General features: G+C 36.2%; 1 protein-coding gene across 1 annotated transcript in view; it reads left to right on the plus strand.

Moving 5' to 3' along the window:
• Positions 1-16606, plus strand: part of CNTN5 (contactin 5) — a 1406915-nt gene that overhangs the window by 1342645 nt on the left and 47664 nt on the right. The window contains exons 19-20 of the mRNA XM_049713144.1: positions 8929-8999; positions 11082-11316. Of these exons, the coding sequence (XP_049569101.1) occupies positions 8929-8999; positions 11082-11316 (306 nt within the window). The remainder of the gene's footprint in view (positions 1-8928; positions 9000-11081; positions 11317-16606) is intronic.

Below are 16606 nucleotides of genomic sequence, written 5' to 3' on the forward strand. Positions count from 1 at the left end.
ACCTATGGTCACCTTATATTTGATAAAGGTGGCAAGAATATACACTTGAGAAAAGACAGCCACTTTAATAAGTGGTGCAGGAAAAACTGGACAGGTATATGTAAAAGTATGAAATTAAGACACTCCCTAACACCATACACAAAAATAAACTCAAAATGGATTAAAGACGTAAATGTAATGCCAGACACTATAAAACTCTTAGAGGAAAACATAGGCAGAAGACCCTATGATATAAATCACAGCAAGATCCTTTTTGACCCACCTCCTAGAGAAATGGAAATAAAACCAAAAATAAACAAATAGGACCTAATGACACTTAAAAGCTTTTGCACAGCAAAGGAAACCATAAACAAGACCAAAAGACAACCCTCAGAATGGGAGAAAATATTTACAAATGAAGCAGCTGACAAAGGATTATTCTCCAAAATTTATAAGCAGCTCATGCAGCTCAATATCAAAAAAACAAACAGCCCAATCCAAAAATGGGCAGAAGACCTAATTAGATGCTTCTCCAAAGAATATATACATCTTGCCAACAAACACATGAAAGGATGCTCAACATCATTAATCATTAGAGAAATGCAAGTCAAAAGTACAATGAGATATCATCTCACACTGGTCAGAATGGCCATCCTCAAAAAATCTACAAACCATAAATGCTGGAGAGGGTGTGGGGAAAAGGGAACCCTCTTGCACTGTTGGTGGGAATGTTAATTGATACAGCCACTATGGAGAACAGTATGGAGGTTCCTTAAAAAACTAAAAATAGAACTACCATATGACCCAGCAATCCCACTACTAGGCATATACCCTGAGAAAACCATAATTCAAAAAGAGTCATGTACCAAAATGTTCATTGCAGCTCTATTTACAATAGCCAGGACATGGAAGCAACCTAAGTGTCCATCAACAGATGAATGGATAAAGAAGGTGTGGCAATATATACAATGGAATATTACTCAGCCATAAAAAGAAAGGAAATTGTGTTATTTGTAGTGAGGTTGATGAACCTAGAGTCTGTCATACAGAGTGAAGTAAGTCAGAAAGAGAAAAACAAACACCGTATGCTATCACATATTATGGAATCTAAGGGGAAAAATAAAGAGTCATGAAGAACCTAGGGGCAAGACGGGAATAAAGGCACAGGCCTACTAGAGAATGGACTTGAGGATATGGGGAGGGGGAAGGGTAAGCTGTGACAAAGTAAGAGAGTGGCATGGACATATATACACTACCAAACGTAAGGTAGATAGCTAGTGGGAAGCAGCCGCATAGCACAGGGAGATCAGCTCGGTGCTTTGTGACCGCCTAGAGGGGTGGGAATGGGAGGGTGGGGGGGAGGGAGACGCAAGATGGAAGAGATATGGGAACATATGTATATGTATAATTGCTTCACTTTGTTATAAAGCAGAAAGTAACACACCATTGTGAAGCAATTATACTCCAATAAAGATGTTTAAAAAATTAAATAAATAAATAAATAAAATAGAGAAGAGGTTATTCTCAATATTTTCAAACTACCCTATGTATTAGCCATTCAAGTATAACTAGTGGCTTGTGTGTGCTTCTTTATTTCTTTTTTTCTTTTTAAATACTTAGTGTTCTATTTTGAACTAGGGAGTTATGAAATTGAATATCTATATCTCATGTGTATAGCTCCAGGTAGAGCTGAAATAGTAAGTTCTAATAGGTACATTTTTTTTTTCCTGCAAAGATTTGTCTTGGAATACAATAGATATGTGTAACCTTTTGATTGTTTATTGACCTCGGTGACAAAAGAGTCTGAAATAAACATCTAGTACCCAAAAAGTAACAACAACAACAAAATTCTATATTAACTTAATAAACACTTTCATCTCATATCCAGTTCCATGTTTCTGTCACTCCATCCCAGCACAGCCTTGACTCAAGGGTTATGATTTGTCTTTTCTTTCTTCTTTCTACTTCCTCCCTGACCTTCCAACTGCTATTCTGGTCACTTCCAGGTCAGAAAAGAAGAAAATGAAAAATGACTTCACGTGTTGTAATTTGTTGTTCTCACGTAAATGTTGAGTGCTCCAGGAGATGGCATTTGTCCACATTCTGCTTCTTTCATTCTCGGAGTACATTGGTTTCTTAAGAGACTATCCTATCTCCTAGCAGGCAGCTTCATTGGCTGTGATACCAACAGGCTTATTCAAACCTACCTTCCACAGTGTCTGCTTTGCCCATGATAATCATTTCGCATTTCTGACCTGCCAAACTCTAGAAATGCCATATGTTCTCAAGAACTGTTTTGGTCTCTGCTCTAGTAGCATAGTGCAGGGCTGAGCCATCTTACATAATTCTGAAGCTCAACAGCATCCAGGCAGGATGTGAGAGGTAAGCATCTGTAATCTCCTCATCAGCTGTTTTGCTTCTCTTGTCACTTAGCTTGAGGGGGAAATGATACTCCCACTTTGCTCCTAGAGAGAGCTGGGGATGCAGGGATATGCCACAGCACATCCATCTGCTAAGCTGACAGCCTTCTTCCAAAACACTGCTTGAGCTAAAATTTTATATGTATGGCTGGAGGCGGGTAATGGGAAAGGGTCATGAAATTGGTTTTCTCTATTTCCTAGTAGTTCTGTGGTTTTGTCTAGCCAACGTCATTTTAGCATCTGAGGTTACATGTGTCTCATCCCAAGTCCAGAAAAGACTCATTAAACTTCCTACTACAGTTTCTTTCCCTGTACATTACCTTCCTACTTCTGAAAGGATCTTGCTTTGTTCATATTTGTATATTCACAGTTCTTGTCCATGATAATTACTTAGGAAACTTCACTAAGTTCAAAAGTTATGGAAAGAACACAATAAAATACTATTATAAGATGGGACTGAATTAGTTTTCCCAGGGGTATGTGGGTTGGCCTTGTAAATGGCATTTAATGGAGCTTTGAAGGCCAGACCAAATGAGACTCAGGCAGAATTATTTATAGGGGGCAATTAAAAAATCTACATACTATTGTCAGGCACTGGTGTGTACAGAGAAAAAGCATAAAGCTGTGAGGTTTTTAAAGGTCTTTCTAGTCTACGCTTCTAAAAAATATATATGATATAAAAAATGTAAAGCAGTCAACTGAAATAATTGGGAAACTCTAAAAGAAAATACTGTTAAATGAACATTATAACTTTCTTCAACTCAATGAGTAATTTAATTATATTAAATAAAAGAAATTGTTCTTAGTAACATTAAGAGCAGACAAAAATCATAGCAAGAAACAGACCTCTAAGACCAAATCTCAATAATTAGGAAAAAAGAAGATAATAGTACGGCTCATACAGCAGACAGTATTTTAGATCATGAAACCACTTTGGTCAGGAAAGCCTTTTCTGCAAAATATATTCAAGAAATATATCTTCAGTTTCAGAGACACTTTGCAAACAGAGATGGTAACTTTAACAAATGCCCTTCTAAATGAAACATGGTTAATTGTTAGGCATGCCCCTTTCTGATTAATAGCAAGATGAGGGAAGAGCAGTAGAAGACTTGAGCATGAAAGACAAAAGGGTAATGAGAGGTTATCAACCCAGGAGTAAATGTGAGACACTCAAGTTAGACTTTTCCCATCTTCCTAGTCCCTATAATGCCATATACCAGTCATAAATCATGAACCATGTTTCAAGCCCTATACTAAGCCCTTGCCTTCCATTATAGCATTTAATTCTCACATCAACCCTCTAAAGCAAGCAGGCTTATCCCCATCTTACAGATGAGAAACAGAATAAGAGAGTTAAAAACTTGTACAAGGTTATCTAATAAGTAAATGGCAGAGTTGGAATTCTAATCTTAAACCAAAGGTGATGACTCCCAAGTTATCTTCCTCTCACCCCTCCCTTCTTCCTCTTGCCTTTTTCTTTCTCTTCATTTTACCACACGTTCCAACAAATTTTGCTCAAAGATTATTATGCGTATCCTCTGCTTCTACTTCCTTGTGGAATAAAGTTCAGAGAAAATGAGTGAATGGAAACACCTTTTATTGTCTATACGTACCTCCTGTGGTCCTGACTATTGCTATTTATGAGAAGGTTCATATATCAGAGAAATCTTACATTCTCTGAAATATCCTAGCAAAGAAAGTTGTAAATCAAAAATGATATATTGCTTAGGTTTTCAAATTAAAACAAGCTGAGCCAAAACTGAAAGCACAATTCCCATGGTACTGTCGAAACTGTATTATCCAGATTTCCAAAAGAACAGTCTATTTCAAGATCACATGTTTATAGATTCCTACTGAACTTAGTGTTTATCATGGAAGACAACTACATTTTCTTTTTGAAGTAGATAATAACATTAGGTAATAGTTATAAATTACAGTTCCAGGCACTGTGATACATAATTATGAAAACCTTAAAAAGTAGGTACTATTATTATCTCCGTGAGACAACTAAAGGACAAAGTGGTTAAGGAATATTTTCAACCCATCAGCTAGAATGGTAGAACTGAGATTCAAGCCCAGATCTTTCTCAGTCCCAGAAGAATACTTTTACCACTTACACATACCACCTTAGCTACCCTATTGATAGGAATAACAGCATTATCTGAACTCTTTAGGAAACACCACTGGTATTATTTTTTTTTATTTTGGAAGCTCTTTAACTCTTTTTATAAAGTGAGCTTAGATGATAATCAGTTAACTGAAATATTTGTATGTTACATACTTCAATTCAGGTAGGAATTTTTTTTTAAATTTCTCTCCTGACTCCCACCTTCACTATATTATCAACCTCCATTCCCTCCTTCCATTCTTTTGCACTTTTCTGCCCAAACCAGTTGCTGGATTTGCTCCTAAATTATGTGACCGCTCTCAGGTCTCTAGTAAAGCTGTATTATTTAATGAGCTATGTAAACATCTACTGTAATAGATTTGGAAATTTTTCAGGGAAAAAAAAGAGAGATTGGTAAACAATTTCATCCTGTATTCTTTTGTTTAGTTGAATGCTAATTAAAGTATGTTTTTAGTGTGATTGACTTTGTTCAGACTATTACACTTAGGAAGAGTTCTTTGAGACTCAAGCTTAAATTCATGCACACTTAAACTAAGGTAGTACACTATATTTTAGTCACTCTGAGCATTTACAACCAAATGTATAAAATAAAAAGGGACAAGAGTCTACATTTCAACATGCCAGTTAAGGCACTAAAACAGCAAGACATTTACAGATTGTTGGAAAAGTATTAATCACGTTATTCCTTCATGGAAGACTAATGTTCAAAAGAAATTCTGAAGAATAAGAGTTTAACTCATTAACCATGCATGTAAACTTGATTCCCTAAGCTAATAAGCTCATGGCATTGATCAGTAGCCAACGGAGGGAGAAAAGCATCTAGCTGCTTAATTCTAAATCAGATTTTCAATAATTATATTGAAAATAAATTTGGGTTTAGGTAAATATGTATTTCTCTGAACTCAATGAAAGCATTTATTACATGTTTGATTATATTAATTTTATGCTTCTAACAAGAATTCTAGAACTTTTACAATAGAAGTGCTCTGAACAATTAAGTGAAACCTCTACATATCATGAATATGTTGTTTTAAAAATAAAAGGATATAATTAAAATCAGTGTTGACTGCAGAGATAATAACTGTGAACCACCAACTTGAAAAGGAAACCAATGAGCATGGGTTCCACTGGTCATCTGCATGTAATTAGGAAATTTAAGCCAATTAGAATTAGAGTACCCAATTCAAACATTGTGATCCTGACAGCAAAGCACAATGCCTGAGTTGCATCTATTAAAGACTTAGGTTTTCTTTTTTGTTTGTTTGTTTGTTTTTCCAGTTTTATTGAGATATAATTGACATATAATACTGTATTAGTTTAAGGTGAACGACATAATGAATATACTGCAAAATGATAACCACAAGTTTAGTTAACATCCATCACCTCACACAAGTACATTTTCTTCCTTGTGATGAGAACTTTTAACATCTTCTCTCTTAGCAACGTTCAAATATACGATAACAGTATTGTTATCTATAGTCACCATGTTGTATATTATATCCCTAGAACTTATTTATCTTATATCTGGAAGTTCATACCTTTTGACCACATTTCCCCATTTCCCCCACCCTTCATTCCCACCTCTGGCAATCATTAATCTCTTCTCTGTTCCTACCAGTTCCATATTTTTAGATTCCACATATAAGTCAGATCATAAAGTATTTGTCTTTCCCTGTCCAGCTTATTTCACTTAGTATAAGGACGTTGATGTCCATCCATGTTGTCTCAAATTGCAGGGTTCCCTTCTTTGTACGGCTGAATAGTATTCCATTGTATAATACACCACATTTTCTTTATTCACTGATCCATGGACATTTAGGTTATTTCCACATCTTTAAAGCCTTAAGTTTTCTGTTGGTATTTCCTATTATATCTACTAAGCCTTTCTTAAAAAAGAAAAGTTGGTGCTTATACACATATACTATTAAAACTCAATGAACTATAGTGCCTCTTTTGTGTCACTTATTATACATTAAAATTGGATGATCTTTATTTACATTATTTTATTTTCTTTATTTACATTTATTTATTTTATCTTCTTAAAAGGAACTAGTAGCAGTAGGAAGACTTCAAAGACTAATTTCAAATGATAAAATAAATTTTACAGAATCTAGGTCATTTGTGGATAATTTGATATGGAAGTAACTCACACAGAAACAAATTAAATTTTGCTTTCTTGATTCCTCAAAGTGGAAATTTTCACAACATTTTTCATTAGTTTCTTTTCAATTTTTTTACTCACAAAGTTAAAACTTTTGAAAACTTTAAATATTCTTTTTAAAAAATAAAAACATTATTAGACTATGGAACAATACTACCAAAGCTCCAGAAGAAAGATTTGACCTCAAATCATCACATGAATTTCATTCTACTCATACTTCTTTAATGAGCTTCAAGAGAGAGATGTTCACAAGATAGCCTATAGCCTACTCTCCAACCCTAAGCTAGAGGTTCCAAGCATCCTCTTTTTAGATGATATTTGAGGGCTGAATAAAATAGAAAAGGATGCTCAGTGCCTAGTCTTTCCACAAAATCCATGATCATAGGGAGGGTATCTTCAAAGAAAAATATTCAAATTCCTACATTTAGGGTATAAACTAGCAATTCCAATGTAACAGATGAAGTAGGTGGTTGTGGTAGATATTACTTGTAATATTATTTACCTGTTAATTATTGTCAGTGATGAATGTGAAGCATATGTGTGTGCATAACTTTTTATATTTTACAAACAAATGGTACTAAGAGAAACCATAGTGGCACCATATCAACAAATTAACTTGCTTCTACTATTTATCTGACCATGCACTCATGGTCACAATATTCAGAACTCTGAGATTAGCCACTGAGGGTATATTTGGAAATGTGTAGCCCTACCCTTTTACACATACAGTAAAACCAGTTTTCCTCCTCTGTGCTTTACTCATACCATACACCAGAAAATGAATTTAAAACTACTACTCTATAACAGTGGTTTTGAGACATGGTGTCAAGGCAGACTGATGTGTCATAGATTGTTACATGCAGTGATAACTTATGACTACTAGTAAAAAACTCAAGTTAAGTCATCTGCCTGCTCTTCATATAAATTAAGGCATATTCACTGTTATTGCTCTAATACCATCATTCTTCTTAGTTGAATTCCTTTTGATTTCCTGATTGAGAGACAAAGGGGTATCCAATTCCATGTAATTCTGAGGGAATTCATGAGAGTGAACTCCACATATGAATAATCCTTAATGTGTATGTAACTGTGAAAAAAGAAATATTGGTAACGGCTTCTGTATATATCCTTCTACGTGTGCATGAGAAAGACAAGAACTCATGTTCACGGAGAAAAGTGTCAAGGAAATGAAATTTGGACCTGGTGAATAAATATCATCTAGTTCAATGGAGGCAATGATAGTGTTCTCTTCCACCTCCGTGGTCCAAGAAGAATTGTTTTTTTCCTTTCTAGTAGCATATAAATTCTGCATCAGTTTTTCCAGTATATAAAATGCTGTGTTAATATCTACCAGTAATTAACAGCCTTCCACTCCAAGTAGGTAATAAATGGGAGTGAATTTATTGTTTATGAGTATATCAATATTTTTTAAAAAACTATATGCTGGGATATAAAGGCAATGCTGAAGTGAATTGCTAATGCAGGCTCATAGCCTAGAAAAAGATTTCTTTTAATAGTTTTCTTCATTTAACAGTTCTTCATTTGAATATATTCCCTTTCAACTACATGTTTTGTGGTTTGGTGCCGTGAAGGGGAAATTTATTCCTTTGACACATTTATTCTTTTAATAGTTTTTCATTTGAAAAAGCTTCACCAGGTATCTATATATTTTGCAGTTTGCAGAGAGGTTCATTCTTGACAGTTTTTTAAAATGTTTATTCATTTAAATAGGTTCTCACTCCATGGAACTGTTGCTAAGATTTCTTTAAACTGGAGCCACCTGGGAGTTCTAGTAAAGCAGTAAGGCTAATGTCAACCTGTGGACTTTCCAGGGGCTCTGCAAGCCCTGAAATTACAGAAGATTCACATCCTCAGGAAGAAGAAAACATGTAGGATGAAATTTAACTAACCATTAGCAGATGTCTTTGACTATAGTGTTAATTATGATTTGGACCTTAGTAACCACAGAGCATTTATACAATTGAACTAGTTTGGGGATGCAGTATGTGGCCATGAAAAATATATATCAAACTCCCCCACATATATTTGAAAGCAAGGTATTTGTCACAAACATTTTGTTTAATATTGAATAAGACCACTTTGACTTCCAAACACATTTTGATTTGTTTATTTGGGGATGTTACCCAACCAGAGTAGGGTTATGATGCATTCTTGGTGTAGAGACACTTAAATTGTACATCTATGTATTGTCCTCACTCTTGGCCCATTTTTAACAACAGTTCCAAAGACAACACCCACCAATGTAAGAGGAAGAAGTGGAAGAAGGCACGAGTTAGTCATCGCCTGGGAGGTAAGAAAGCCTACTCAGATGTCAGAACTTGTTGATTCCTTAAAAAAGAAAGTTACACATAGAGTATCAGTATTTGGTATAGAGTAACTGAGTAACTTCTGTTTAAAGGAGGTTAAGAAACACTTTGAGCATGCGTTACTCACATGAATATTTCCAAAATGAACTTTTCTCATTTTCATACCAAGTCTAAAGTGTGCTGTCCTGTCATATAGGCTGTCTCAGAATACAGTTTGAATGATTAAAACACATTCTCTCACAAATTACTTCAGATGTTTATTTGGCTTAGTTTGATATTTATTTACTTCACAATTGAATAGCACTCTTGACATATATGTAGGCTAAAACCATTGAGGTTTTCCTGGAGTAGTGACTGGGTTATTTCATTTATCTCATACAACCATCCTATTAGTGGGGATAATTTTCCTTGTTTTACAAAATTATGAAACTGATGCACAGCTTGAGTACTTTCCTGAGAAGCAGTAGAATTGGGGCTTTGAATCCAAAACCCTTATTCTTTTGTGTCCCTCACTGTATGACCTCCAAAATTCCTTCTGTCAAAGGAAAGGAACAGGGGAGAAAGAGTGTGAGAGGTACATTTATTTTCCATAAAGCCACTTTCCTTCTTTAATGTTAACTTTATTATCAAATATAGCTAGGTAGCTAACAGAACAATGCGTTAGAATATGGAGATGGAAATAACTATTGGAGAAAACAACCAATCCCTGACCATCTCTAAGAACAATGATAGAATGTACAGAAACATATAGAAAAACTCCTTTCCCTAGTAAGAAATCTTCCATGAGCACATCCTCTGACCTGTTCTTCTGTTCATATGCCTCTTCTTCAATAAAACTTTATGCCTTGTTTTTGATTTCTGCAGAGGTATTAACTTCCCAATACCCGAACTTCACTGAGATCAAACCTCTCTAAACGGAATTGCCTTCCCTGTCAGTTTTATGTCTTAGTCAGCTGGGGCTGCTATAACAAAAATACTGTAGACTGGGTGGCTTATAAACAACAGAAATTTAATTCTCACAGTTCTGGACGCTGGAAGTCTAGTTCTGGAAGGCATTGGTGGATTCAGATCTGGCAAGGGCCTGCTTCCTGGTTCATAAAACACAATTTCTTACTATGTCCTCACGTGACAGAGGGGCAAGACAGATCTCTAGATTCTGTATTACAAGGTCAATAATCTGATTCATGAGTACTCCACCCTCATAGCCAAGTCACCTACCAAAAGCCCATCTCCTAGTACCATCACATTGTGTTAGGAATTCATCACATGAATTGTGGGGGAGGAAGGGGTATAAACATTTAGTCTATAGTACTTTGATATAATAGGCTTTGTCTCTTTTCCTCCACTCAATACATAGTTTTCTCTCAAATCAAAATTCAAAATAAGAAAATATAGCAAAGGTTTATTGTGTGTCTATTTGTCAAACATTGTGCTAGGCAATGTCTGGTAACTGCTCCACTGACTAACTAGTTAATGACAATTACTGTTTTCTTTGGTGTGCAATTGATGCTCATTTAACAAATTTAAATGTAAGCCATGGAGTACAAGTCTCTTGAAAAAATTCTATATTCTAATTTTTTCATATGTTAGTAAAGCACAACAGTAATTGAGAAAAAACTAGAAGAAAGGTCTTACATTAATTTCACCGAGATTTTCTGTGCAAAGCCCTCTGCAGAGCATTACCAGTGACAAGATTTTCCCGACCACCAGACCATATGACAGTTTTCCCCAGCATATTACATTCTAGTGTGGAATCCAAGGACCTTTGTTTCATATACATGACTAGTTCGAGCAAATTTGTTTCACTTCAAGAGTTTTCAATACTCCTGATGCTTTTCTTAAATACCAACTGATACCATTTAATTTTTTAATCTTATACCTTTAAAGCCTTTTAAATTTCCAGTGACTGTCAAGCTATTTTTCTATGTTGGCTTCCAATGTAATATAAAGATTGGAGAGTCTCTATTGCTCTAGTTATCCATAATCTTTAAAAATTTAAAGATTGGAAAGAGTGGGGGTTTTGATGAATTATTTTCCTGATATTTAATTGCATTTTTCTTCTTTAGCCAGTATCGGAAGAGTTTCAGAATGGGGAAGGCTTTGGCTATATTGTGGCTTTCCGACCCAATGGAACACGTGGCTGGAAGGAAAAAATGGTGACATCTTCTGAAGCTTCAAAATTCATTTATCGAGATGAAAGTGTCCCTCCTCTTACTCCCTTTGAAGTGAAGGTTGGCGTTTATAACAATAAAGGAGATGGACCTTTCAGTCAAATTGTGGTCATATGTTCAGCTGAAGGAGGTCAGTTTTTTCATGCTTATTATTTTCATTTAACATTTTAATATTTTATTTTGGTACATGATTGTGACACTATTGTAATATATTAGATAATACAGGTACACCAAAAGCAAAAATAAAACTTACCCATAGTCCCACTACACTTTTTAGATATGTTTTTCCAAAATTTTTTCCAAATAATTTTTATTGAAAAAAATTGATCATTCCATATACTTTGCTTTATGTTCTTCACTCCCTGATGATGTATGGCAAATATCTTTCCATGACAATACAATATTAGTAACGCCTGTAGAATATTCTCTGGATGGATGGACATTTAACCATTCTTCTCTGTTTCACAATTTAGATCATTTTCTATTTTAACCTTATTCTAATTTAAATTTAGAAATTTAGATAACTTCTATTTTAATTGAAAATTTTAACTTATGTGAAATAAATTTAAATAAAGACTCCAATAACTATTTATTACTAACCTCATACACAAAACAGCCGACTGATAAGTATCAGACAGGATTTTTTGTTTGAAGCTTTTCACACATGGTATTATTAAATCCTCACAACAATCTTGTCTAATAGGCTTTATTATCCCCATTGTAGAGAAAGAGAAATTGAAGTTGAGAAAAGTTAAGGAACTTGTTAAAAAAAAAGTTAAATAGTTTCTAATTGAGAATTAAACCCAGTCCTTTCAATCATTAAATCCTTGATTTGTCTATAGCAAGCTGTCTTCATATGTATAACCTCATTTAATTCTCAGTATAAACCTACTAGGTAGGCAGGACCTAGGCAGGAAACCCATTTTACAGATCAGTAAACTGTAAATCTGAGACTTATTCATGGTTACAGTCAACAGGTGGTAGTGCTAGAGGACAAATTCAGTTTCCTACATCAAAATCCTTGGTTCTTTCAAATTTTAATACAAAAATGTATTTTCTGAGTGAGAGAAAGCTTGATAGAGCTAACTCCCTAAAGTTAACTTTTCTGCACAGTCCTTCTTCAATTCAAGTGCACAATTTCAATTGGCTCTGCAAGTAAGTAAAATGCCTTACAGTCCCTAAACCTGACAGAAGACTGAGCTAATGTTACACCAAAGGCAGCACACATTTGACCTTCCAAATAATTATTGTTTTTTCATAAACTGACCCTTTTATTTCCTTTGTGCCTACATGTGTGACTTGACTAGCTTAAGAGAATTACCAATCTTTTTGGTATGGGGAATTCATGGTGGGGGAAATAAGTAAGGTTGTTTGAATACTGAAGCACAAAGGTAGTGTCTAATTTATGTAAGATGTAGTTTTCCAGCACTAGCTGCCTTGTATTTTATGACATAGAGCCAAATTTTGAAGCAGAAGTAGAAAATTTTTCCTAGTATAAGAATGAACAGGAAAGTGAAGAATCAAGTAATAATAAGGAACCATAGGTATTCTGATGAGATATTCATGCACTTAGCATCTCAAGTTTCTGATGTTTTTTCAGATAGTATAGCCAGTCTCCACATTACTTATATTAACTCTTACAATCAAATATGAGGTAGGAATCTCAAGCTGCAATCTATTTTGCAGGAAACTGAGACTCAGAGAGGCTAAGTAACATGCTCAAATCAACCCAGTAAATAACAAAAGTTATAAGTAACTGTAGTAAGTGACAGGGCTGGAATTTGAACACAGGTCTGTATGACTCCAAAGTTAATGCTTTTAATCACTACCCTATACCTTCTCATCAGGAGTGTCTTTAACAATAATGGTTCATTATTGTATTATGTTAGTGTATATAATAATAATATTTTACATCATTTGTTAGTCTGATATCTGTTTTGAACTACGTCTTATTCAGGAAGTGCATATTCTTGTGGTTTTAATTTATTTAACCTAACTATAAAGTGCATGGTCCCAAATGTCACATGAGATGAATTGGACAGGTGTGTACATGCTTCGTATGGTAACACCAGTGTTGCCTTTAAGAAATCCAGATTTGTACGTTCCTTGTCAACCTTTGCTTTAAAATTAAATTATAGCAGCCACCATGGGTTATTTATACTGTGTTTTCTTAAATTTGAAATGGCTTGCTTTTAGAGATTTCTCTTTCCAGCTAGATAGGAAATATGCATATTTTCTTTCAAAAACACCGAGGTTGTTGCTGTAACATATTTCACAGTAACACTTCATTTACTTTGGTGGACTGAAATATGAAAGATACCAGGCAAATTAAATCCAAATAGAGGGAGGAGCTTCAAGATGGAGGAGAAGTGAGACGTGGAGATCGCCTTCCTCCCCACAAATGCATCAGAAATACATCTACATGTGGAACAGCTCCTACAGAACACCTACTGAATCCTGGCAGAAGACCTCAGACCTCCCAAAGGCAAGAAACTCCCACGTAACTGGGTAGGGCAAAAGAAAAAAGAAAAAAACAAAGACAAAAGAATAGGGATTGGACCTTCACCTCTGGGAGGGAGCTGTGAAAGAGGAAAAGTTTCCACACAATAGGAAGCCTCTTCACTGGCAGAGATGGTGGGGGTGGTGGGGGGAATCTGCAGAGCCACACAGGAGAGCACAGCAATAGCGATGCAGAGGGCAAAGCAGATAGATTCCCACATAGAGGATCAGTGTCGACTGGCACTCACCAGCCCAAGAGACTTCTCTGCTCACCAGCTGGCCGGGTCAGGTGAGGGCAGGGCGCTGAGGCTTGGGCTTCAGAGATCAGATCCCAGGGAGAGGACTGGGGTTGGCTGCATGAACACAGCCTGAAGGGGACTAATGTGCCACAGCTAGCCAGGAAGGAGTCCGGAAAAAAGTCTGGACCTGCCTAAGAGGCAACAAGACCATTGTTTCGGGGTGCACAAGCAGAGGGGATTCAGAGCACCACCTGCCTAAACGAGCTCCAGAGACGGGCACAAGACGCGACTATCAGCACGGACGCCAGAGACGGGCATGAAACACTAAGGCTGCTGTTGCAGCCACCAAGAAGCCTGTGTGCAAGCACAGGTCACTATACACACCTCTCCTCCTGGGAGCCAGTGCAGCCTGCTACTGCCAGGGTCCCATGATCCAGGGACAACTTCCCCTGGAGAACACACGGCGGACCTCACGCTGTTGCAACGTCACGCCACCCTCTGCCGCCACAGCCTCTCCCCGCATTCCATACCCCTCCCTCCCCCAGCCCGAGTGAGCCAGAGCCCCCTAATCATCTGCAACTTTAACCCTGTCCTGTCTGAGCGAAGAAGAGATGCCTTCAGGTGACCTACATGCAGAGGCGGGACCAAATCCAAAGCTGCACCCCAGGAGCTATGAGAACAAAGAAGAGAAAGGGAAATCTCTCCCAGAAGCCTCAGGAGCAGTGGATTAAATCTCCACAATCAACCTGATGTACCCTGCATCTCTGGAATACCTGAATAAACAATTATCTCAAAATTGAAGCAGTGGACTTTGGGAACAACTATATATATATATATATATATATATATATATATTTTTTTTTTTTTTTTCTTTTTCTCTTTTTTGTGAGTGTGTATGTGTATGTTTCTTGGTGTGATTTTGTCTGTATAGCTTTGCTTTTACCATCTGTCCTAGAGTTCTCTTTCTTCATTTTGTTTTGTTTTGGTTTGTTTTCCATTTAGTATAGTTTTTAGCACTTGTTATCATTGGTGGATTTGTTTTCTTGAATTGGTAGCTCTCTTCTTTCTTCCTTTCTTTTTTTAAATTACTTTTTAATTTCTTTTTATTTTTAATAATTTTTTTTATTTTAATAACTTTTATTCTATTATTTTTTCATTCTTTCTTTTTTTTTTCTGAGCCATGTGGCTGACAAGGTCTTGGTGCTCTGGCCAGGTATCAGGCCTGTGCCTCTGAAGTGGGAAAGATGAGTGAAAAACAATGGTCCACCAGTGAGCTCCAGGCTCCACGTAATATCAAACACCCAAAGATCTCCCAGAGATCTCTATCTCAACACTAAGACCCAGCTCCACTCACCAACTAGCAAGTTACAGTCCTGGACACCCTATGCCAAACAACAAGCAAGACAGGAACACAACCCCACCCATTAGCAGAGAGGCAGCCTAAAATCATAATAAGGTCCCAGACAACCCAAAACACACCAGCAGATGCAGTCCTGCCCACCAGAAAGAGAAGATCCAGCCTCATCCTCCAGAACACAGGCACTAGGCCCCTCCCCCATGGAAGCCTACACAACCCACTGAACCAAACTTAGCCACTGGGGACAGACATCAAAAACAACGGAAACTATGAACCTGCAGCCTGCAAAAAGGAGACCACAAACACAGTAAGTTAAGCAAAATGAGAAGACAGAGAAACACACAGCAAATGAAGGAGCAAGGTAAAAACCCAACAGACCAACCAAATGAAGAGGACATAGACAGTCTACCTGAAAAAGAATTCAGACTAATGATAGTAAAGATGATCCAAATTCTTGGAAATAGGGAGGAGAAAATACAAGAAATGATTAACAAGGAGCAAGAAGAACTAAAGAGCAAACAAACAATGATGAGCAACACAATAAATGAAATTAAAAATTTTCTAGAAGGAATCAATAGCAGAATAACTGAGGCAGCTGAACTGATAAGTGACCTGGAAGATAAAATAGTGGAAATCACTACTGCAGAGCAAAATAAACAAAAAAGAATGAAAATAATTGAGGACAGTCTCAGAGACCTCTGGAACAGGATTAAATACAACAACATTTGAATTATAAGGGTCCCAGAAGAAAAAGAGAAAAAGAAAGGGACTGAGAAAATATTTGAAGAGATTATAGTTGAAAATTTCCCTAATATGGGAAAGGAAAGATTCAATCAAGTCCAGGAAGCGCAGAGAGTCCCATAGAGGATAAATCCAAGGAGAAACATGCCAAGACACATACTAATCAAACTATCAAAAATTAAATACAAAAAAAAAATTTTTAAGCAACAAGGGAAAAAAAAATAACATACAAGGGAATCCGCATAAGGTTAAAAGCTGATCTTTCAGCAGAAACTCTGCAAACCAGAAGGGAGTGGCAGGACATATTTAAAGTAATGAAAGGGAAAAACCTACAACCCAGATTACTCTACCTACCAAGGATCTCATTCAGATTCAATGGAGAAATTAAAAACTTTACAGACAAGAAAAAGCTAAGAGAATTCAGCATCACCAAAGCAGCTTAACAACAAATGCTAAAGGAACTTCTCTAGGCAGGAAACAAAAGAGAAGGAAAACATCTACAATAACAAACCCAAATCAATTAAGAAAATGGTAATAGAAACATACATATCGATAACTATCTTAAAAGTAAATAGATTGAATAC

This window comes from Orcinus orca, chromosome 8 (assembly GCF_937001465.1).
Source record: "Orcinus orca chromosome 8, mOrcOrc1.1, whole genome shotgun sequence".
NCBI classification, from domain to species: domain Eukaryota; kingdom Metazoa; phylum Chordata; class Mammalia; order Artiodactyla; family Delphinidae; genus Orcinus; species Orcinus orca.